The sequence below is a fragment of the Trichechus manatus genome, unplaced genomic scaffold (assembly GCF_000243295.1).
Source record: "Trichechus manatus latirostris isolate Lorelei unplaced genomic scaffold, TriManLat1.0 scaffold00042, whole genome shotgun sequence".
NCBI classification, from domain to species: domain Eukaryota; kingdom Metazoa; phylum Chordata; class Mammalia; order Sirenia; family Trichechidae; genus Trichechus; species Trichechus manatus.
Window position 1 is genome coordinate 17,008,254 of NW_004443978.1, and position 25,648 is coordinate 17,033,901.

General features: G+C 39.6%; 1 protein-coding gene across 1 annotated transcript in view; it reads right to left on the bottom strand.

Moving 5' to 3' along the window:
* Positions 1-25,648, bottom strand: part of SPTLC3 (serine palmitoyltransferase long chain base subunit 3) — a 202,437-nt gene that overhangs the window by 145,366 nt on the left and 31,423 nt on the right. The window contains exon 2 of the mRNA XM_004376462.2: positions 13,263-13,445. Within this exon, the coding sequence (XP_004376519.1) occupies positions 13,263-13,445 (183 nt within the window). The remainder of the gene's footprint in view (positions 1-13,262; positions 13,446-25,648) is intronic.

Genomic DNA, 25,648 nt, shown 5'->3' on the forward strand with positions numbered 1-25,648 from the left:
TGAGGAAAAATAGTAGAGAAAGTGGTGGAATATGGTTTAATCCAAATGGTTGTTGATATGTAGTGTAAAAACAACACAACAAAAGCCTAAAACTAAGCAAGTGAAACATAGAGGATGAGTATGTGGGAGAAAGAAAGGGAAACTTATATTAAGTTCTTCTCTTGGTCAGTGGTAGACTCTAAATACTAAATGTTGTTGTTGTAAGGTGCTGTCAAGTTGATTTTAGACTATAGCGACCACATATGACAGAGTAGAACTGCCACATAGGGTTTTCTAGGCTGTAATCTTTATGGGAGCAGATCAGCAGGCCTTTCTCCCATGGAGCCTCTGTGTGGGTTTGAACCCCAGTCTTTTGATTAACAGCCAAGCCCTTAACCATTGTATCACATAGGCCCCTTCAATACTAAAAAATGGTAGCTGAATTCTAAGTTGAAATATACGTTCAAACAAGTAATGTATAATATATTATTTTTGTGGTTCATTACTGTCTTTGTCGTCTTGTGCTGCTATAACAGAAATATAACAAGTGGATGGCTTTATCAAACAGAAGTTTACTCTCTCACAGTCTAGGAGGCCACAAGTCTGATTTCAGGGTGTCAGCTCCAGGGGAAGGCTTTCTCTCTCCGTCGGCTCTGGAGGAAGGTCCTTGTCATCAATCTTCCTCTGGTCTAGGAGCTTCTCTGTGTAGGGACCCCAGGTCAAAAGGACATGGTCTGCTCCTAGCCTGCTTTCTTGGTGGTATGAGGTCCCCATGTCTCTCTGCTCACTTCTCTCTTTTATCTCTTGTAAGATAAAAGGTGATGCAGGCCACACCTCAGGGAAACTCCCTTTACATTGGATCAGGGATGTGACCTGAGGAAGGGTGTTGCATCCCACCCTAATCTTCTTTAACATAACCTAATCTTGCCTCATTAACCACTGGTGGAGATTAGGATTTACAACACACAGGAAAATTACATTAATCACAAAATTGAGAACACCCAGACAATACTGGGAATCATGGCCTAACCAAGTTGACACATATTTCTGGGGACACAATTCAGTCCATGACAGTTGCCATCGAGTCATTTCCGACTCATGGTGTCCCCACGTGTGCTTGGAGAGCTGCTTCATAGGGTTTTCAAGGCTGTGACCTTTTGGACGCAGATCACCAGGTCTGTCTCCCTGCGCTCCTCTGGATGTGTTTGAACTGCCAACATTTCAGCTAGTAGTCGAACTCTTCACTGTTTGTGCTCCTATAATATATTGTAGATATATTATATTACATATATGTGTAATGTGTGGTTTAAGTAATTATCAATTGATTATTATTATTAACTTATTAAAGTATTGGAGCCCTGGTGGCACAGTGGTTAAGCATTCAGCTGCTATCCAAAAGGTCGGCAGTTCGAATTCACCAGCTGCCCCTCGGAGACCCTATGGGGCAGTTCTACTCTGTCCTATAGAGTGGCTGTGAGTTGGAATCGACTCAACAGCAATGAGTTTGGTTTTTTGGTTTATTAAAGTATAAAAACCAAAACCAAACCCGTTGCCGTTGAGTCGATTCCAACTTATAGAGAAGCACATTATTTAAAAATATCAATCTGTGTGCTGTTTATAAGAGGCCCACATTTTCTGAAAATAGTGAAGAAAGACTGAAAATAAAGAGATGACCATTGCAGAAAAGAAGGTATATAAATATTAATATTAGGTAAAATAAAATACAAGGTAAAAAACATGATAAAAAGGAAAATCCACCAAGAAATGTAGGAGCCACAGACTTTTATGTATCTGACAGTTATATTGAAATACATAAAGAAGGAGAAGGAAAAAAAAAACAAAAAACCTAACAAATCCACAATCAGAGTTGAAGGCCTTAACACGTATTTCTCAGAAATTTTGTTTATGTAGACAAAAGATAAATCTAGAGGATCTAAATAACATAGTTAACAAGTTTCTGGTAATAAAAACTATTATCTTTATACCTAAAGAACAATATACATTTTATTCAGCACACATGGAAAATTCCAAGGAATTCAAATTAAATCACCTGAGAAACTGTGAGAACTAGGGACAGATTCATTAAGGTGCTTGTAGTCAATATTAAAATATGAAAATAAAAATAGTTTTCTTACATGTCATCAATGACTACTTAGAAGGTGGAATGGTAAAAAAAAAAAAAAAATGATAGCATTCACGCAGCAGAACCATCAACAAAATCCTACCCAAATAATAATCCTAAGGGGAAATGAGTAAGACTTTTATAAAGAAAATTACAAAACTTTATTACAGGAAATAAATACTGAAATAATGGAGAGACATATCACGTTTCTGTATGGGAAGTCTAAATATTGTATAGATGTCAAATTTTTCCAAAATCGATCTATAGGCTTGTATTTCCAATCAAAGTGGCAATGCTTTAAAAAAATCCAATATTTGACAAGCTAATTCTAAGGTATATACAGACAGAAAATCTGTAAGAATTATCTAAAAAAAATTATAAAATTATCTAAAAAATTGACAAATAGTTCAATATTTCCAGTCAGTGAGTAATAAAAATGAACTATTCAATTAATGACATTGGGATAATTGGAAACTTCTTTAAAAAATAGTCCACCACCTCACATAATACATAGCAATAAATTTCAGATGGATTTGTGGACTAAATGTATAAAATAAAAACTCCTAAATTATAAGAGTATTGAAAGAAACTGTAGGAAAATTTATTATAACCTTAAGATTAAAAAAAAAAAAAAGCCTTCCTGAACATGACTAAACTCCCCCGCTTCAACAATGAAAACAATAACAAAACTAACAAAACATAGATGTTTGATATATATGACTCGAGAATTAAAAATTTATGTGTGGCTAACTAAATATAACTTTAGAAATACAAAGTTAGAAGCCAAGAAATATAATTGGATAAATATTTAAAACACATTTAGTAGACAAATTGATGATGTAGAAGGAGCTCTAAATCAATAAGAAGAAAACAATGTAATGATATGAACAAAGGATGTGAATAGGCAGTTCACAGAAGAGTAAGTATAGCTGACTAATAATCATATGAAAAGAAGCTCAGTCTCCCTATTAATCAGGAAAATACAAATAAAGACAAGAAAAAAAAAATTACCCATCAGATTGGTAAAAATTAAAAATATTTTGATAACATCAACATAACTGTTAGCGAGGAAGCAAGCACTCTCAGATACTGTTGACCGGAGTCTAGCTATGCAAGCTTTCTTCAAAGGCAATTTGGCAGTATCTCTCAGAAGTTAAAATGTGCATTCCTTTGACTCTGGAAGATACTTCTAGGAATTATACTAGAATAAATGCATATGCTATTTATTGAAGAATTACTTGCAATAATAAAAAATGCAAACATAAATAAATAATGATACATTCATATTATGCAGTACCATCACGCATATATTAAAAGAGATGAGGTAATCCTATACTAACATATAAAGATGTGCAGACATATTTGTTGTTATTGTTTTGTTAGCTGCTGTTGAGTTGGCACCCATTCACGGAGACCTCACACACAAGGGAACAAAATGCTTCCCGAACCTGTGCTGTCCCCATGATCAATTGCAAATCAGACAGTTGTGATCCATAAGGTTTTCATTGGCTGATGTTCAGAAGTAGATTGCCAGATCTTTCTTCCTAGTCAATCTTACTCAGGAAGCTCCATTGAAACCTTTTCTGCATCGTAGCAACACACAAGCCCTCACTGACAGATGGTGCATTGGCTGGGTATTGAACTGGGTCTCCCACACAAAAGGTGAAAAATCTACCACTGACCCATCAATGCCTCATAATTAGGTAAAAAAAAACAAGTCATAGAACCATATGATGATATGATCACTTTTATATTAAGGAAAGGGCAAAGTAAGTATTTATATGTAGGAAAGTGCATGGAAAGAGATAGGAAGAATGCACAAAGAGATTGCTCTCATGTATTTTTTTTCCATAATAATAGTAAAGGGGAAAAAAGACACGAGTTTGAGAAATGGCTCTTCATTAAGACTTGCCATAATGCACCCATTTCACAGATTGGCTTTGTATTAGTTGATGTACATTGCCATAGCTCCACCTCATCAAAACCAACCAACTTTGCTGTTATCATAGATTCCTTCTTGCTGAGGGAAGCAAAGAGGTCTATTTTGCAGAACTATAAAATGATATATATCATTTTAGTGACATATAAGAAATCATTCATGTGTGTATATATATATTCAAGGAAATATTGATCTCATAGAGTACTCAGAGGCTTTGATCTGCTTTTGCTGATGGTCATATTTTGCAAAATATTTACAGACCTTTAAATTAGGGATTGCCTTTCCAACCAATGGCACATGCTCTGCTAGATGCAATTGTGGAACATCTTCATCCCTTGTGAGGGCGGATTTTTGCTTTTTAGAAGCAGCCAGAGGTATGTGGAACCAAGCCTGGTGAAGGAAATTGGGGATCACACTGGCCAGTGATTCCTGATGTATTTAATGCTATTGATTTCATCATGATACTTGAGTCAAGGAGTGAGGGAGTGAGCCATGCAGATATCTGAGGGAGGACCACTCTAGGCAGAGAGAAAATCAAATGAAAATTCCCTGAGGAGAGAGTGTAGGGGCATAGCTGAGGAAGAGCAAAAAGGTCTTAGTATTTGAAGCAGAGTGAAAGAGCAGAGAAGTAGCGAGATGAGTTTAGAGATATAAGGGGTGGGTGTTGCATTTTTCTTGGTCAACTGTAAGCTGTTACTCTGAGTGAGATAGGGAGGCATTAAAGAGTTTTGGCCAGAGATGTGATGTGACCCGACTTAAGTTTTCAAAAGATCACATCTGTTGTTGGTTGAGAAAAGACTGCAGGGGTTGAGGGTAGAAGCAGGTGCATCCAGACAAGAGAAGATGGTGGCTTGGACAAAGCTTATAGCAACAGAGGTGGTAAGAACTAATGTGATTACAAACATATTTTGAACATAGAAATGACAGAATTTGCGACATATTTGACTTGGGCTGGAAGAGAAAGAGAGGAGTCAAGGATGAACTGAGGTTTTTGGCACAAGGACCTGGAATGGTGGAGTTCTCCTTTACTGATGGGGGAAATTGTGAGAGGAGCAGGTTTGGAGGAAAACTAAGTGCTCAGTGTTGGATGTGCCAAGGCTGAGATGCCTATTAGGCATGCAATGCAGAGGTCAAACGTCATGTTGAGAGCTTGCTGAAGAATGAGATCTAGTGCACAGGTGAAAGGCTTCGTCTAGATAGGAGAACAGATATTTCCTCCACGGTAACAGGGAGGAAGGCCATGTATATGTGCACATGTGCAGGAGGCAGAAGTGTACGGAAATTCTGACTTTTTTCTTTTTCCCAGTGAAAGTCACCAAGAGGTTTTGGTTTGAAGGAGACAGAGAAAGTATCAGTCATCTAGACATATGGAAGAGTCGGTGACTAAATGTGTTGTTAGCTGCCATGGAGTCAGACCCCAACTCAGGGTGATCCCATGCACAACGGAATGAAATGCTGCCTGGTTCTGTGCCATCCCCATGATCAGTTGGGGAAGGGGCTGTTGTGATTCATGCGCATGAGGTGCATTGTCTGGGAAAGGAACCCGGGTCTCCGGTATGGAAGGTGAGAATTCCATCACTGAATCATCACTGCCCCCAGCTAAGTGTAGACTGAAAGCAGTAGGGTAATGTAGTGTGATTGGCAGGCAGCACTAGGGGTCCCTTGAGGCTAGTGATCCTGCATGTAAAGAGAGTGCAGTCAGTATGGTGGTGGGGTTTTACTTAGCTATGTGCAGCTGCTTGGAGGCAGGCACTGAGTTGGTGGGGATGGGCATGGTGTTGTTGGTGGAGAGCTGGATGCAAGTATGGGTGGAGTATTGTCTGGAGACCACAACCAAGTGAGAGAGATATAAGGAAGTCCAGGGTGCATCAAAGGAATAATCGTAATGAAGGACCATGGAATTTAAGCGGCACAGGAGGAGGGAAAAGAGAACCTGGGGGGAAAGTGAAAAATGAAAAGAGGTTAAAATCAAGGAATTGTAGGCTCCAGGGAAGGGTAGGGTAAAAAGGGTTGTTGGAGGCAGCATTGGAGGGAGTAAGCTGATACTGATAATGCCTGGGGTAGGCCAGATGATTCCAGTGTTCAGTCACTGTTGGCATGCATTCATCTAGTATTACCATCCCTCAAGTTACTAGTTAATCTGTAATAGTTAACTTCCAAGATCCACCCCAATAAGGCATAGGTGAACTTGGATCCCTTTATGTGGAACTGATAGTAGGATAGCTGACTACGTGGGAGAGCTGGGCACCTCGAGGCTTCCAAAAATGGTACAGCCACTATCCGAACTTCAAATTGAGAACCTCTAGACTAGCAGTGCTTCTCAAATTTTAATGTGCATCCACAGCACTTGAGAATCGTGCCAAAATAAAGATTCTGCTTCAGTAGTTTTGGGCTAGGACTGAGATTTTATCTTTCTGACCAGCTCCTAGGTGATAATGGTGAGAAGGCTCAATGTGGGGTCCTAGGACCAGCAGCTTTGGCACCACCAGGGAGCTTGTTAGAAATGCATATTTTTGCCTCATCTCAAAGCTATTGAAGAAGAATCTGCATTTTAACATGATTCCCAGACAATTTGTGTGCACAGTAAAATTTGAGAAGCACTGATCTAAAATATTGATTTGCAACCTTGACTGCACATATGAATCACTTAGGGAAGTTTTATAACCCCAATTGTACCCCAGACCAATTAAATTAGAATATTTGTGTGTGAGGCTCAGAGATTAGTAGTTTTTACATCTTCTTAGTTGATTCCAATGGGCAGCCAAAGTTGAGAAGCACTGGTCTGCTATTACCATCCTCCAGGCCGTTGGCTAATTTAAGTTCCTAGGGGTATCCCAGTAAAGCTTTGAATTTGGACCCACCCAGGTTTAAACAGGAATTGCTTGTTTGCCTTGGATACAACTGTATCTCACACCCAGCCACCTTAATGAACCTCATCCATCAAATAACTCAGAAGAAAATTCTTCTGGGTTAATCTTGCTGTTGCATCAGAATGTAAAATATGTGTGCAAAAGGGCAAGTTTTCATTCATGCAAACATTTAGATGCTTGTCTTAAAATTTTCTATAGCTATAAGTTGCTGAATTCTCTTTATTTCAAGTGGGAGTAAAAATCTCTGAGGATAGGCCAGGAATGTCTGAGATTTGCTTGAGGGCCCTGGAGACTATCCGGATGTAATGTGAACGTAAGATTGCAGTAGACATGGTTTATAACAGACTAGTGTCCTGTGGACTGCGTCTTGTGGAACCGATTCAGTATTGGGAACATATGGACTTTAGAAATGTGGACCTGTGCCATGGCCTGTGGTTGAAGTTTTTTGAGCCTCTGATGAGTCTTGACATGAATTTGATTGTATTTGCTGATACGTTCTAGAGTTTGCAGAGTTGGAGTATTACATCATTATAATCTGTCCAGAAGTAAGTAACTGCAGTTCAACTCTACAGCTGCCTTTGATAAAGGAAATAAGAAATGATACTGGTCACTCAAAGATAAAGAGTTAAAAGGAGAATTTAAGCAAAATATTTAAACCTTGTAGCTGTCCGTATTGTCTTTTTTGTTGCTATTGTCTATCAGAGGTATCAAGTGCACTGTGCCTGTGAGTTTTTTCAGTGCTCTCTTGGAGGGAGGTTGTGATTTTTCTATTCTTTTCACTTGGTTAATAATGCAAGTGGTGCAGATAAAGGGGATCATCGGAGCCTTCATGTTTTGGAGTCAATTACAGGGTATTTGGACAAGAAATCAAAAATAAACCCATTAAAAAAAAGAAAAGAATAAAAAAATCACAACCTCCCTCCAAGAGAGCACTGAAAAAACACACTTTGAAACAACACTTTAGTTTAAATGGATGGTTTGGTCTGAGAAAAGTCATCAGAGAGAGAAAATAGGAGCTTGGATTAATAAATCCTTACACTTAATTAAGTAAAACAAAGTTCAAAGACAGAGGAAAATCAGAAATGGGAGCATCCAGTTACGATTTAAAAAAAAATTGGTTTGCTCTAGCACCACTTCCTGTCTGCACTTTCTTCTCTGGTGTCATTTTACCCATAGTTGGTTGGTCTTGTGGGGACAATCTACTCTGCACTCCCACTGACCAGATTTTCGAATACAAGATATGGCTTAAATGGCCTATTACCCCAAAGCTAGGATACTGTCAGTACCGGAGTGCGGGTAGTATTAAAAGAATAAAGGATCAACCTGAAGATAGGGTTGCTAGTGACCAAGTCTCATAAAAAAAATACAGGCTGTCCCCAGGTTACGAACAAGATCTGTTCCTAAGTGTGTCTTTAAGTCGAGTAGGTAAGTCCGAACAGGTGCATATGGTTCTGATTTAGCCTTACTTTAGTGCAAGAAAAGCCTTAAAGCCTTTCATTGATTTAAAAGCTGCATGTGCAGCAAGTGAAGGTAGTTATGATGAAGACTTTGTTGTGAGTAGGAGTTGGTTCAATTGTTTCCAAGTGAGGGCAAATTTACATAACATTAAAGGGCAAGGAAGAGTTATCCTAAATCAGACATTGGTAACCCAGAGACTTACTGTATACATACATAGTATGATTGGCAGGCAGCACTAGGGGCCCCTTGAGGCTAGTGATCCTGCATGTAAAGAGAGTGCAGTCAGTATGGTGGTGGGGTTTTCCTTAGCCATGTTCAGCTGCTTGGAGGCAGGCACTGAGTTGGTGGAGATGGGCATGGTGGTGTTGGTAGAGAGCTGGATGCAAGTATGGGTGGAGTATGTATATATATATATATATATGTAGTGACTGCAATTAATTGTAACTTGCTACTCTTACAGGTTCTAAATCTCTAAAGAGGCACAAAAGGAAAAAATAATAAAAATGTGTGATATAAACAGTCTACCTACAGAGGTGAGTCAATTGACCAATGCTCTTTAACTCAGAGATCAAGAGGATGCAAACCATTTTGCTTGTAAAGAAATGTAAGACACCGATCGATTTCATGCAACATCTTCTTCCTGTGGGGGGAGTTCAAGTACACGTTCTTAGGGCAATAGTAATAGATGTTCAAGTAGAGGTTGGGCTGCACTGCCTACATCCCACCATTCAATACTGAAGCACTTATGCTCCCAGATGCTGGGAGCATTGGAGCTGATAGCTCTCCAAGGATTGCCTGGGGCTGAAGGGAGCTGCTTTACTCAAGGTCAAGTCCCTCCCTGGTGGCAACCAGCATCTATGTAGGAGTCCAAAGGCCCTGCCCCTTCCCTCGGTTTGAAATGATTCTGAAGGACCATCCCTTCCCCAGAGCTCCCAATAGGGTGAACTGAAATCTTTGCTGTGATTGCCTCACAATTTACCTCCCTGGGCCCCATCTTGCCTACTTTACTTCCTCACAGATGTTGATGTGAGAGCACTTCCCAATGCCCTTCTCGCTTTTAAGGCTCCATCTCAGTATCAGCTTCCTGGATAATCAACTTAAGGTGGGTATTTTGTGTTTGTTTGTTTGTTTGTTTTTTCCTGCTTGAAATCTAAGAAATGCTTTAGAAAAACTAAACTAAAGAAATAAATTAAATAAAATAAACACAGACTCACTGCGTTGATCCAGGAAAAATACTGAAACTCAGGTTAACAAATAGATTGTAGATCTGAAGCCTAAATCAGCCAACAGATGCCACACCTGAGAAATTTATGTTTAATTCACCCCTTTAACCCAGTAAACACTCTGGAATGTCCTGATTTATGGGGCACCAGTTTTACACCTGCTGAGCAGGCAGTTTGGTGATAAAAGCCTCTAGGAGTGTCATGTTGGTGTAGGGGAGGGGCCGTGGCTACAGGAAGTTATCAAACTCCTCGTGAGAATGGCCAAGGGGAGATTGCTGTCTCATCTCAATTTTCCAGTTCATCACCAGTTCTACCAGCATCTGGGAATGCAGGTTGCCTCCTGATCTATTTAACTGTTTCTATACCGTTACCATTCCAGAAATTTTATATCCTCAAAGCTGTGTCTGGCCATCTTTTTGCCAATATGGGACCATTCCACTGTGATGGGTGTAGCACTACCGTCCACCTGTCTGACCAAACTAGAAATATGGGATTACCCTTGTTTTTTCCCTTTATCTCATCTTTTATGCACTCAGCTGCCAAGACTTGTTGATTTTATCTCTGTATGTCTCTATAAATCAGCTCACTTTTATTACATCTGCCTCTTGCAGTTGAAACACAAATTACTTCTTTCCTAAACTATCATAAGAGTGTTGTCACTTTGCTTCTAGTCTTGAATTGGAATTCTATCTCTAATACCTATTAAATTCTCTGAAGTTCTTCATTCTCTTCTCACTCTTTCTCTTTTTTCTCTATAGGCCCTTCCTAGGTGATCTTGTCTACTTTTGTAGCTTTGATTAATGCGACATGCTTCAAATGCAACAATATCCATCTGAGACTTTTCTCTGGAGGTCCAGACCTCTAATACCTAGCTGCCAATACTTCAAACCCAATTTTCCAAAAACGAATTGACCAAGTCATCATCCAGGGTATGGTTTTTGACCTGTCCTTTCCATAATCTCCCATGTCAAATCAACCATCCAATCTCCCTAACTCCACCTCTTAATTATCTCTTGGCCTTATCTTTCATCACTACCTCTGTTGTCACTACTCTGGTCCCAGCCCCACTGATTTAACAAGTTTTTTGTTTTTCAATCTGGGAGATCTGCATCAGCCTCTTAACTGGTTTTTTGGTCTCTACCCTGTCCTCCTGTGATCTATTTCTCCTAGGGCAGTAAGCGTGTTCTTTCTAATCTGCATTTGTCTGCATGAAATCCTTCAATGCCTTCTCATTGTTTTTATAATAAACATCCACGGCTTATAAAAACCCATTATAGTGTGGCCCCTGCATGCTTCTCAAACAGTCCTTCACCCCACATACGCCCACTCTCACTGACAACACTCCAGTCATTGGAATTGCTTAGTTCCTTGAATGCACAATGCTTTTTCTTACCTCGAGCCATCTCATACCATGTTCCTTCTTCCTGAAGACCCCTCCCTTACTCATTACATCTTGCCTTACTCATTACTTTGTTACTTACTATCCAGCCTCTGGAAGCCCTGGTGGCATAGTGATTAAGAGCTACAGCTGCTAACCAAAAGGTTGGCAGTTTGAATTCACCAGGTGCTCCTTGGAAACTCTACGGGGCAGTTCTACACTGTCCTATAGGGTCATTATAAGTCAGAATCAACTTGACAGCAATACGTTTTTTTTTTTTGTATCCACCCTTCTGATCTCATTTAACTTCCTCTTCGTCCTACAAGTCTTCACTGAACACCCAAGTTCAGGTTAGATGTTTCTCTTCTTTGCTTCCATGACATCCTCTACTTACCTCTACTGACATCCTCTACTTACTCCTACTGTATCTATTAGCACATTCTATGGCAAATGCTTGTTTCATGGTTAGCTCCCAGAGGGCAGGGACCATGTCTGCCTTGTTTACTTTCATATCCTCAGATAGTAGTGTAGGGCCTGGCATAATACATGCCCCCAAAAGAATCTGACTTGCTTATTGAACTAATAAATGCCTTGGCATAAGCAGTGCCCTCTTCTGCGAATGTCCTCCCTTTGTACCCTTGTTCACTTGGCAAACTTCTGTTCACAATTCAAGTCCCAACATAATGCCCTACTGATACCCTAAGTAAGTCACAGGGGACCCACATTACCCTCCTCCCCATCATCACCTTTTATTGCATTATTTTCTTGTGAGTCTCTTTGCAAACTAGACTTCAAATTCTTTGAAGGCAGGACTATCTTTTCTTCTATGCTATTTTGTACACATTACTAGTGTAGAGCATGTGCTCAAATACTTGCTAAAGGTAGGACGGATTGTAATAATAAAACTGGGCTGATTTGCTTCTAAAGGTGATACATTTGACTTAAGGAAATTACAAAAGAGTGTTCCACACGTTTTGTCCATGGGTGCATCACTGTAATAAGTGTTTATCTTATCATGGGTACTAGTCACTAAGTTTCAAGATTTTAAGTTCTCTTGTTACATTGATGTTCATGCCTCACCTATGTTCTTTGCCCTGATGTAGTCAAGGTTCAATCACATGGAAGACTCCATGCCCACCTGATATTATTCCAAAGCAAGTTTTGGAAAAAAGAGATACATGGGGCATCATAAATTCTTTGAACTGATTTGGGGAACATATTAACAAAATGCAAGGCCTTTGCAGGTCTCTGCATGTTTTCCATGTTGTCTGTCCTGTTAGCTCTGTGTCTAAAGGGGATGATGCAGAGTTTTATAGGTTAAGTATTGAAAGCAACTAGATTAGTGATTCTGCCCTGGGGATGATTCTGCACCTCATGAGATATTTGACAATGTCTACAGGCATTCCCAGCCAATGCACCTCGTGCACAGCCACCACCCATCTGTCAGTGGAGGCTTGCATGTTGATATGATGCTGAATGAGTTTCAGCAGAGATTCCTAACTAAGGCAGACTAGGAAAAAAAATGCCTGGTGTTCTACTTATGAAAATCAGCTAATGAAAACCCTATAGATCACAATGGCCTAATCTGTGTCCAATCTGCAACTGATCACAGGATGGCGCAGTATGTGGCAGAGTTTAGTTCTGTTGTGCACGGGGTTGTCATGAGTCAGGGACCACAGCTCGACAACAGGCATTTTTGGTTGTCAAAAGTGTGTGGGGGATGCTATTGGCATCTAGTGGTTAAAGGCCAGGGATGTCGTCAAACATGCTACAATGCACAAAGCAGCCCTCCACACCAAAGAATTATCTGGTCCAAAATGTCAGTGTCGAAGTTGGGAAACCATGACCTAGATGTAATAAAAATCTCACATGTCACTCAGACCCACTTGTCTATTCCAAGATTGATTGTAAATAATACTCATCTTAAGAACCAGAAGACCAGGGTACAGTCCCCTCCCCTCCATATGCCCTTGTTCTTATATTTCAATTTATTCATCTTTAAAATGGTATTTCAATATCTATCTCATGGGGGTATAAAAATTAGATATGTTAATGTATGGCACAAGCTTTAGTTCAGTATATAGCAAATAGTTGCTCAATAAATGTTTGGGAAAAAAACTAGTTCATAAATGGACAGGGAATGGGGCTTAGGGAGAGGAGATAAATAAGATATACCCTGAGTACTTCCTGAGCATCTCACTCTTTCTAGGGTCTATACACACATCTCCACTTCTGAGAACACTTTATAGAAGGATAGACATTGACAAAGATCCAGGGTGGTGCATATACATACTTTTTGTTCTTCTCGCTCTACAGCTGCGTTGCATTTTTCTATTCCCCACTTTCTCAAAAAGTCTCTGAAATGGCCAAACAGGGTTCCAAGTGCATATCCCAAGTAAGTGAAAACCATAACGTAAAGCGGTGCTTCCTCAAAGGTTTCAACAATTGGCTTATAAAAATGTGGTTTTCCATTTTGCTGAAAACACAAAACAGAATCAAAGGTTAGCACTCTCCCATTATAAATGTACTATGATGCTTAATGTTTTGTACTACCAACAATTTTTTTTATTTTTCATCGAGCATATTTAGAATTGTAAAAGCTGCTTGTAAAAAATTTCAAATTGATAATTTGAAGATGGTAATCTGAAATGTGAATTCTATTTTACAACCCCTAATGTAATAATTGATTCAGGTAAAAATTCTCAACAGATGCTAAAATCATTAGGTGAAAAGTTAATGGAAACCAATAGCATGCTCCCTAATCAGGAACCTGGGATCCCTACCTAAACCAGGTGATCAAATTACATCACAAATGTTGGTAGGAACCAGCCACTCTGTGTTCCTACCATGATGTAATATTCAATATGCAGTATCACCTATGAAACATTTTTGCCAAAAATATTTAACCTTAATTTATTTAAGCTCTTATATCTAACTTCCAGTTTACAAAAAATATAAAGAGGCCCTGGTGGCACAGTGGTTAAAGCGGTTAGCTGCTAACCAAAAGGTCAGCGGTTTGAACCCACTAGCCACTCCTCGGGAGAAAGATGTGGCAGCCTGCTTCGGTAAAGATTTACAGCCTTGGAAACCCTACAGGGTCTCTATGAGTCAGAATTGACTCTAGGGCAGTGGGTTTGGATTTTTGGGGTTTTATCTGGGATTGAGGAACATGTTAAATGACTTCATGAAAAAACAATCAGATAATCCAGAACGTGAGACTTTCTATGTAACAATTGGCCTCATCTTTTAAAAAACAACTCTCATAAGAAAAGAAGGGTGGGGAGGGCTTAAGAGACATAAGAACAAAATATAGTGTGTGCTCCTTGATTAAATCTTGGCTTTTTTTGTTTGTACAAATAGGCAAAAAAGACATATTTTAGACAACTGTGAAAATTCAAATGTGAACTGTGTATGATATATCATTAAGGAATTTTTGTTAATTTTATTAGGCATAATAGTAGTATTACAGTTATGGAGGAGAATGTTTTAGTCTTTGGAGACACATGCTGAAGTATTAAGGGTGAAGTGTTATGACAGCTACAATTTTGTTTCAAATAGTTCATGAAAGATTAAATATATAGATGAAACAAATTTGAGGAAATTCTAACAACTATTGAATATTTATGGAGTATATGTATATGGGTGTTCATTATATTGTTTTTCACTTTTCTGTGTGTTTGAAATTTTTTTTTAGAAGTTAAAAAATATCTTTACTTTTAGTATATTACAGTGGAAAGTAGATTCTTAGCACCAGACCATTCTGATGCCAATTTAATTGATTTGCATATATAACTCAATCAATGTTTGCTTAATAGATTAGTGAATAAATGATCCTTAATGCTAACATTTAATTAATATTTAGTTTTTCCTAATAATTTAGACATTCATTCACTAATTCAGTCAACAAATATCATTTGCACCCTAAAACAATGCAATCCAGGGTTCCCCATTTCTTGTTGAGATGATTCATAAGAAGTATTTTGAACATATTTAACTTTTAATGACTAACAAGGTATTGTCAACTATATGCTAGTATTTAATATAACTTAGTTTACATATATATTTGTAAGGATGCATTATATAAAATCACGTTAATTAGAAATACTTATTTTTGGCACTTTCATAATTTATGAAGCTAATGCATTCAATCTCCTCTCATGTGTCTTTGGCATCAGTGTCTTTGGCATCACTACAGCCACCATTTGATTCTACCAGCACAGTTCCCTAGAGCATATCACCTTCAATTCCTCCTACATTGTCTAAGATGTAGCATTTTCTGAATCTCCACATCATCCAGACACTGGAAATTTTATCCCAAGCCACATGAAACCATCCACAAAATAGATGACAATTACAAACAAAACCTTTCTGGTAGATAAATATTTTTGATATCCACATTACTAGTTTTTAAAGCGTTTTTTGAAACATGTATTTATAATGACATCTAATACTTGAATTGTTGTATCAAAACTCCATGAAATATTATTAAATCTTATTAAAATTCTTTATCTCCTTATTTATCCACTATGTCAGGTAACCTCTACAAACACCTCAAACTAACATTGATGGATGTTGTTTCAGTCTAATGTGTCTTCCCAAAACACTACCTGGTGAGTTAAAATAATGAAAATGAGAGAGCATTTCTTAATATGGGGTCCTGAATGAAAGGTTATAATCTTGCCTTGTATTTGGGAACATAGGGCATTTATTGGGTACCTAACAGGGGCTGGCAATGTGGCAGACTCTAGGGATTAAAAGATGAACAAGACAGACCCAGACCCTGATTTCCAGGTGCTTTGAGTCTGGTGGGAAATATGGCCAAGGAATTAATACTGATCATCCCCAGGTTACGAACAAGACTTGTTCCTAACTCTGTTTTTAAGTCTTTAAGTCAAATTTGTAAGCCTTACTTTAGCACAAAAAATGATTTAAAAGCGGCACATACAGCAAGTGAAGGTGATTGTGATGAAGAATTTGTTGTGGGTAGGGATTGGTTCGATGTGAGTCAAAATCAACTCCATGGCATTGGGTTTGAGGGATTGGTTCTATTGTTTCAGAGAGAGGGAAAATAACATTAAAGGGAAAGTACGAGTTGTTCCTAAGTCTAGCATTTGGAACCTGGGGACTGCCTGCACACAATTTTTGAGTTCTGTGTCATCATTTAAGGTAGTAATAACAGGGAGAGAAGAAGGTAGCTAAAACAAAAGTAATGACATGACTCGAAGAAGGAAATTGGGAGGCAGATTTGACAGTGTTTGGTGGATAATTGGAAGTCAGGGGAGAGGAAGGAGGCAAAACTATCTGATGATCTGCTTGGCACGAGTGGGAAAAGGAGGGGTCATCCACTGAAATGAGTTAGGGGAGGGACTAGAAAGGGGAATATAGCTTTGTATTAGAGAGTTTGTATGTGTGGGAGATGAAGTGTCTAGTTCTAAATATGTTAAGTTTGTTGGGAAGTGAGGCTGTCCAGTGGGCTGATGCAAAGATAGAAGGCAGGATATCTGGGCTGGATATAAAAATCAGGACAGTTTTATACAGAGAGTAACCCAATGCAAAGAATTTGTTGTGATCATTCAGGGTGAGGCAAGAAGGGGGCCTAGAAAAGAGCTATGAGATTTACCAATATTTAAGGCATGAGAAGAGGAAGAGGGGCCTAGTTGAAGAGTGCATATAGAGATCTGAAGAAACCCAGAAAAATCTGGTAGCATTGGTGGCAAATGCAGCCACAGTGAACTAAGGAAGAGTTGGACTATTGAATGAGAAAGTCATTGGTATTCTTGGGGTAGAAATTGCATTGCTATGAGCTGAGGTTTGATTAGGGGCAATGGAGACAGTGGGTTGAGAGGATAAAAGAAAGAGAATGGATGGTCAGTAGAGGGGGTTCCCAGAGAACACAGAAGAAAATGGGGCACAAAGCATGGGTTGTGGAATTGATCTTGTTCCATATTACAGGCAGCATATCACAGGAAGGAAAGAAGGTTTGATGTTGTAAAGAGAAGGAATTATTCAAAAGTGTTTCTAGTTTGTCTTTGAAGTGGGCACGAGGTCTCTTTAGTGCAGGTATTTGATACATCTAAAAATACAACAAATCAATTTGTTTTCCCATGTCATTCTATTTACAATCTTTTACATTGGGTTTTTACAACTAGTTCTATTTAATAGACTTTGGAATTAATGTTTACCTAACCGACTTTAGCTTTTCATGTGTAGGTAAAGAAACATATGTAAATATGTTGTTCTCAAGCAACATACAATGTTCTGAATTTTAGCTTTTGTGAGGGGGATTTTGCTTATCTCCCCTACTAGATCATGATGACCTTAAGGATGGAATTATGTTCTATGCCTCACTGCATTTCCATTGGTTGCCCAGAACAATATTTTGCGCATGATAGGATTCAATAACTGCTTGTTGAATAAATGATTTTTCCATTGATGATTCTTTAGACGTACGGTAAGTTTCCTACAAAGATAACCACCAGTCATTCATCCCTTTCATGCACATGCACACTGATCCTCCCATTAAGAGGTGGGGCCTATTTCTCCTCTTGAATCTGGGATGGCCTTGTGACTTGTTTTGACAAGAAAAGTAAGGTGGAAGTGACGCTATGCCAGTTCTAGGCCAGCCCTTAAGAGACATGGCAGCTTTTTCTGTTGCTCTCTTTGGATTCCTGAGAAATCACGTGAGGAGTCTGACTTCCCTGATGAAAAGAGAGGCCACACGGAAGGAGCCTCTGGAAGATGTGCAATTATTGGGGGTGGAGAGGAAAGAGAAAAAGAGAGAGAAAAGGCAAACCAGGTCACTGCCATTCTCATCACTCCAGCTGAGGCCAAGACATGTGAATGAGGCCATATGAAACATTCCAGCCCCAGCTGAGCTCTCAGCTTAATGCAGCTACATGTGTGACTGCAGCTTTCTCCTCATGAACAGAGACAATTGTGCCTACTAAACCTTGCCCAGATTGCAAAATCATAACCAAGTAAATGGTGATTGTTTTAAGCCACTTAATTAAGTTTTGGGATTTTTTTTACATAGCCATAGATAACTGACAAATAGCTTTCAAATAGGTTTCAAATTCTACTATTATATGTGCCTAAGGATATAAGAACATAAATATTGTGTTTTTGTTCTTTTCAGTTCTTTGAGTAATTTGCTGTTTTCAGGTTTCTTTTGTTGAACCATGGGATGTCCCATACGATGGATCACTTTTACATGGCCTTTCTCACCATGGTCTTGTAACTCCCATGCAGGTGATAGAGTGCAATGGTGAAAATAAGGTAATTGTGGCCTACCAAGGGGATTGGACAGCTTGCTAATAATGCAAATAAAGTTCATGGTACCAGTGTGGGGGTGGGGACATGCAAATAAGGTCAATGGAACCCTAAGGAAGGGATTGGTGAGTTTTGCCATCCCACTAGCCTTAAAACAAGCCACCCTAGAGCCAGAAAGGGGAGGATCTCACCACCACCAAGGAAGAAGAACCAAGATGCACGTCCTTTGGACCTGGGATCCTTGTACTGAGACCCTCTTAGACCCAGGAGGTAGAGAGAGAGCTTTGACACTGAAGACAGCAAGATGGTGAGAAGCAGTGGCCGAGAAATGGCAGCAGGAGAGGCAGCAGAACAAGGACACTGGCAGGAGACCAGCAAGAGATGGCCTGTCAGGTTTCCTGGCGTATGGGGCAAGAAAGCTGAGTACCTTTGAGCAGGAGGCTTGCTGGCATAGTAGGGTGCATCCAGGCACTTGGTGGAGCTAGGTTTGCTGACCCACTAAGCTACAGCTGAGCACCTTTGGGCTGAGGCTTACTGGCAGAGCTGGGTGCCTCAGGGCACTTATTGGAGGAGCTAAAAGAGCTTCGTAACTCTTGTTCCAGCAGGGCAGAGGGTGACGGGCATGGCTGGGAAGAGGTTGTTCTGATGCAAGAACTGTATCCTGAGCACTCCTGAGCCTGAATTGTAACCTGCTACTTCTCTAATAAATCCCATAATTGTGAATATTGTCTATGAGTTCTGTGTGGCTGATGCAATAAATTATTGAATACAGCAGAGAAGTAGAGAGTGCCATGGGAGGGATGGTTGGTGTCAAAATTGGTGAAGATGGCAGAGAGGAGGCATGTCTGAACTCTGCCTCATAGGAATCAGCCTTAGGCTGTTGATCTTGATTCTCCTTCCCCCTCGTGAAGTTAAAGGAGGTCAGACACAGCTCTCATGCCATTTTTACAGGATGTTAAAAGCAAGTCTAGGCCAAGGGCTACTCATCTGCTGTTCCTTTCAAGGCTACCACAGCATAACACTTTCTAAATCAATAACTACGAGACACTATGCAAGACAGAGTAGAAGAGAAAGAAATGCAAAATGCAATTTTTGCTTTCCAATAGTTTACCATTCAGAGTGACAGGAATAAAGCACATATGACCCTCAAAAATGACCAAAAAAAGGACATTATATGTACAGCGAAATAAATGATAAGGCAATAACTGGAAGGAGTTTTAATGAGAAAGAGGCCTGTTGGGGTTAATTAGTTTCTCAGAGAAGATTTGGGACATAAAAGAATAAGAAGGATTCAGGAGGGTAGAGGGTTATAACCTCAAACCAAGGCCGAGAGACCAAAGTGAGCTAGAGTTTGGGAGAAGGAGAGTAGGTCCTTCTAGAGCATTTACCCATAGCTAATGTATGGACATTAGGTTGGGACCACATTTAGTTGGACTTTGCATGCAGACCTTGTCATTCAAATTCTATCCAGGAGACAGTGGGTTACCATGAAAGTTTTCCAGTGAGGAAGTTGGCAGTATGGAAGAGATGTTTTATGAAGTTTAATCTGAGCAGGTGGTTCAGAGGAGAGCCGGAGGCTAAAAAGCTGTTTAGGTGGAGCCCATGAATTGAGGGCCTGGCTGAGCAAGGCAACAGAAGGAATAGAAAGGAAAAGACATGTGCATGGCATTTCAATTAGCATGGCCTTCTATTTTTAATAGCAACCTTCATAGCTACCATTGGTTGAGATATAATGTTGTGTCAATTACTATTAAGAAGAGATTTATATCCATCAGACCAAGTTATCCTCCCAACAGCCATATGGGGTGGGTTCACTTAGTCTCATGTGTATTTTACAGATTAAAAAAACCTGAAGCTTAGAGAAGTTGGATAACATGCCCCATGACACATCGCCAGTGAGTAGCAGAGCCAGGGTTTGAACCTCTGTCTGACTCCATGCAAGGTTGGTGCTCTTAAAAATGGTGCTAGTTTACCTCAGCTTCCTAATCACACAGCTACTTTCCGACAAAAGATAGACCCTAGAAGTCTCCTGACTTCTTGATCTCCCTCCTGACTATGTTCTCACACTAGTTGTGGTCTGATGGACAGTTGATATTGCTAATCCAGTACCAAGCCTATGCTTCCCTCTTTGGCTCTGTTCTGTACCTCATCTTTGGACTACATCTGTCTCCAGTATTCTAGGTGACCTCCTGACCCAGTTAAATCCATGTCTTTGTTCCTTCCACATCATGGATATATGTAATTGGCTTCCTTGCTAGATTTTCCCAGACTCTGGCAAAAGGGACAGAGATATTCAAGAAAGATTTGATGAAACTTTGTGACTTGATAGGTATGAGGTCAAGGAAGAGGAAAATGAAAAGTATCTGCCAGGAGCATTATCATATTATTGCTAAAAATAAAGCTGAAATTAGAAGGATAGCAGCTTCTTAGGGGAAGGACGATGAGTCTGTATGGAACATACTAAGTTGGAGGTGGTGACAGCATACAGAAATAGGATTGTTCACGAGGAAGTTAGAGATGCAGGAAAAGGGAGAGGCTCTGGCTGAAATAGAAAATCTGAGTGTCAACTACTGTGCTTGGAGGTGACTGTGATAAAGGACAAATCCTAAAGAGAGAAGACTAAGTGTGAGACAGAATTTTGGGACACACTGCATTTAAGAGCATCACAGAGAAAGAAGGGTGGATAAAGGGAACCCAATGTGGGTGACCTCAGAACCTTGGTTTAGCCCAAAATCAATCCTGCTCACAAATTAACCCTTTTAGCTGACTTCAAGAATGTCTAAGTTCTATTAGAGAAATGCAAATCAAAACTACAGTGAGATACCATCTCACCCCAACAAGGCTAACATTAATCCAAAAACACAAAATAATAAATGTTGGAGAGACTGGAACACTTATACACTGTTGGTAGGAATATAAAATGGTACAACACTTTGGAAATCGATTTGGCAGTTCCTCAAAAAGCTATAAATAGAAGTATCATGCGATCCAGCAATCCCACTCCTTGGAATATATCCTAGAGAAATAAGGGCCATCACACAAACAGATATATGCACACTCATGTTCATAGCAGCACTGTTGACGATAGCAAAAATAAGGAAACGACCTAGGTGCCCATCAACAGATGAATGGATAAACAAATTAGGGTATATTCACACAATGGAATACAATGCAATGATAAAGAACAACAATGAATCTGTGAAACATAACGTGGAGGAATCTGGAAGGCATTGTGCTAAGTGAATTTAGTCAGTTGAAAAAGGATAAATATTGTATAAGACCAGTATTATAAGAACTCAAGAAAAGGTTTAAACACAGAAGAAAACATTCTTTGATGGTTATGAGAGTGGGGAGGGAGGAAGAGGGGTATTCACTAGCTAGATAGTAGACAAGAATTATCTTAGATGAAGGAAAGGACAATGCACACTGCAGGGGAAGTCAGCACAACTGGACTAAACCAAACCTAAGAATTTTCCTGAACACAGCCAGACACTTTGAGGGACAGAGTAGCAGGGACTGGGGTCTGGGGACCATGGTTTCAGGGGACATCTAGGTCAACTGGGATAACAAAGTTTATTAAGAAAATGTTCTACATCCCACTTTGGTGATTGGCATCTGGGGTCTTAAAAGCTAGTGAGCAGCCATCTAAGATGCATCAATTGGTCCCAGCCCACCTGGAGTAAAGGAGAATGAAGAACACCAAAGTCACAAGGAAAGCATTAGCCCAAGAGACAGAAAGGGCCACATAAACCAGAGACTTCATCAGCCTGAGACCAGAAGAACTAGATGGTGCCTGGCTACCACCAATGATCACCCCTACAGGGAATACAATAGAGAGTCCCTAATGTAGCAGGAGAAAAGTGGGGTGAAGAACTCAAATTCTAGTAAAAAGACCAGACTTAATGGTTTGATTGAGACTGGAGGGACTCCAGAAGACATGGCCCCCGGACTCTCTGTTAGCCCAAAACTAAAACCATCCCTGAGGCCAACTCTTCAGACAAAGATTATACTGGACTGTGGGACATAAAATGATACTCCTGAAGAGTGTGCTTCTTAGCTCAAGTAGACACATGAGACTAAATGGGCAGCTCCTGTCCGGAGGTGAGATGAGAAGGCAGACAGGGTCAGGAGCCGGTTGAATGGACACGGGAAATCCGGGGTGGAAAGGAGGAGCGTGCTGTCAGAGTATAGGGAGAGCAACTAGGGTCACATAACAATGTATGTATAAATTTTTGTATGAGAGACTAACTTGAATTGTAAACTTTCACTTAAAGCACCATTTAAAAAAAAAAAAGAATGGGTAAGTTATGTGGGTGCATGTACAGAGATAAGTTTCCAGGACATTCAAGGTCAACCATGAGGATCAGCACAAGGTTTTCCCTTCTTCCTGTTCCTGGTCCCGTGTCAACTTCTGAGCTCCACATGGGGCCAAATCAAGCACAACATTTTCCCTGAGTTCCACAGGCAGTGTCTGCTTGAATTGGCTCTGAGGCAAGCCTGTGCTGTACACAATGGATTGTTCGCATAGATGCAAACAAAACCTTCAGTGGTTGCACAGATTGGGCCTATGTAAATATATTTTGCCCCCATGACTTGCTCTGGAAAAAAGTTGTAACAAAAAGGAGACATAGCCAACAATGCCTCTGGGCCCAAACTAATATCTACTTACTCTCTTTCAGATAGCTTTATTTATTTTTAATTTTACTTTATTTTGTTTTACATGGCAGAGAGAAAACAAGATGTCTTTGTGGAGAACAAATTTATCTGGAAATGTACAGATCTTTCTTAATAGATGGAAAGTTGCTTATTTATTCTTTTATTTAAAACTGAAGTCAGTCACTCCTGTCGGTACTGATTTCTCCATCTGGGCTGGTTAGTTGTTCTGAAGTATGAAATTATGTTCTGATCAAAGCAAATGAAGCATAGAATCTTGCTTAATAAGTTTGTTAGCTAAGGCAGACACAGAACTGTAATTGGCAATATACTTTGGTCTATTTTACCTTTTCTTTCATAGCCTTGAAAATAAACAGATTATAAGCCACCTTGCCCAGAATGCCTAGTCATTTGGGACACTGTGACATCTACGGTTTGTTTACTTCCTGTATTCCTGTTATGTAAACTAAACAGGATGTGGGTCGTGCTGAGTAGACTCATCTTTACAGTTTTTCTTCCATTCAATTCAGCAGATTGTTTACTGGCTGCCTATTTTGTACTGTCTTAGGCTAACATTAGAGGGAATACAAAACCAGTAACAGTTCCTTCCTCCCAGAATCAACTGTGTAATGGTGTGTGTGTGTCTGTCTGTCTGTCTGTAGGGTGTAAATGACCACAACATAAAACAAAATGTAAATGTCATCAGGGTGGCATAAATGCAAGGACCATATTACGCTGAGTAATCAATAGTGACTTCCTGAAGGAGGTGGCATTTGAGCCCAGCCTTGATGGGAGGCAAAGCATAATGGGGGAGAGCAGTTGCACAAAAGTCAGACTGCCTGGGTTCTAATCTTGGAATTTTCATTTGCTGACTATGTGAGCTTGAGAAAGCCATCTAACTTCTCTGGGCCTCAAATACCTCAGTTTAAAATAGAGCTAATAAGGACAGTTATGTCCTAAGGTTGTTTTGAATATTGAAAGGGATACTGTATGCAAAGTACCTGGCACTGAGTAAGCACTCAATAAATGTTATGGTTCTTGTTAAATCTTCTAAATGGAATTGTTAGATGAAACTGTTGGAATGGATAAAGCTACCATTAGAGAAATATTTGGGAGAAAAGAGAAAGAGAACATGTATAGAGCTTTGGCCAACACCCACATGTAGGAAGAAGAGAAAGAATGAGGGTCCACTAAGAACACAGCCCATGGTGAGATGGGAGGAAGAGGAGGAAGGTTCAGGGTGGCTGGGATTGAAATGCTGAAATTGAGGAAGACCATTGCATGTGGGTACTCTCACAGGACAACTTGAACAAGTAGTTTTATCAGTCTGTTATCGCTGCAGCTTTCAGATTGCAAGGATTTAACGAGAAAGGCAAGTGTAGGCAATGGGGCAGTGAGTGGTTACTACTTATTAAAGAAGTGTGGAGTGAAAAGTGAGAGAGAGAAGGTAGTGGCTTTAGATACTAATGAAGAGGAGAAATGCTTCTTTTTCGATAAGGAAAGTTTTAGCATATTTCAGACCTGAGGAAAGTACCCAATGGATTAAGGAAAATTGGAGATAAAGGTAAGAGATGGTATAATTCCTGAAACAAGTTCCCTGAGGAGGATGGGATGAAGAGTACACATCACTGTCCTGACCATAATGGCACAGACTATCTCAGTAGCATTTGCCCCAAAGCACTTTGAAAAACTTGTGCTGCAGACCCTTGTCCTGCTCTAGGCTCTTCCCTGGTGGCATAGTGGTTAAGAGCTACGGTTAAAAACAAAAACAAAAACAAACTCCTTGCTGTCGAGTCGATTCTGACTCATAGCGACTTTATAGGACAGAGTAGAACTACCTCATGGTGTTTCCAAGGAGTGCCTGGTGGATTTGAACTGCCGACATTTTGGTTAGCAGCTGTAGCTCTTAACCCCAAGAACTACGGTTAGGATATGCTAAAAAAGGATGAGCAATTCTGAAACCAAGTCATTGTAAAGATTAACCACTTATTCACAAGCAAACTTTTGTTTTAAGACTGAGGCAGCTCATGTAACAAAGTGCAGTCCATTACAATGCTAGGTTGATCCCTGGAAGAAAAGCCAAGATGAGAATGAGGAGGAAGAGGAGACTTTCAGGCCTTAGTCAATCTACAAGGGTGGGAAGTTTGGGGATAAGACAGGATCTGGGATGATGAAATGGTAAAGGTAACTTAGAGTACTGGAGATAAGGAGATGATTGTATTCTTTTCTGAGGTAGAATGTGTGCAGAGTTCTCTAAACTATAACTGAGAGTTGGTATAAATACACAGGCACAAATGGTTAAGGCATCTCTGAAAACCCACAGCTAACAACATACCTAATGTTGAAAGATTTAATGCATTGCCCTTAAGATCAGGAACAAGATAAATGTTGTGTCTGCTATTGCCACTTCTATTAAATATTGTACTGGGAGTTGTAGCTAGGACATTTAAGCAAAAAAAAAAAAAAAAAAATAGGAATAAATAAACTTATCTCTGTTTGTAGATAACCTGATCTTGTTTATTGAAAATCCTAAGAATCTGCCCAAAACTGTTAGTGCTAATAAATGAGATCAGCAAGTTTGCAGGGTACAAAATCATTATAGTAAATTGTATTTCTATGTATTAGCAATGAACAATCCAAAAATGAAATAAAAAAAAATTCCATTTTTACACTAACATAAAAAAGAATAAAATACTTAGGAAGAAATTTAACCAAAGAAGTGCACGACTTGTACAATGAAAATGTTGTTAAGGGAAA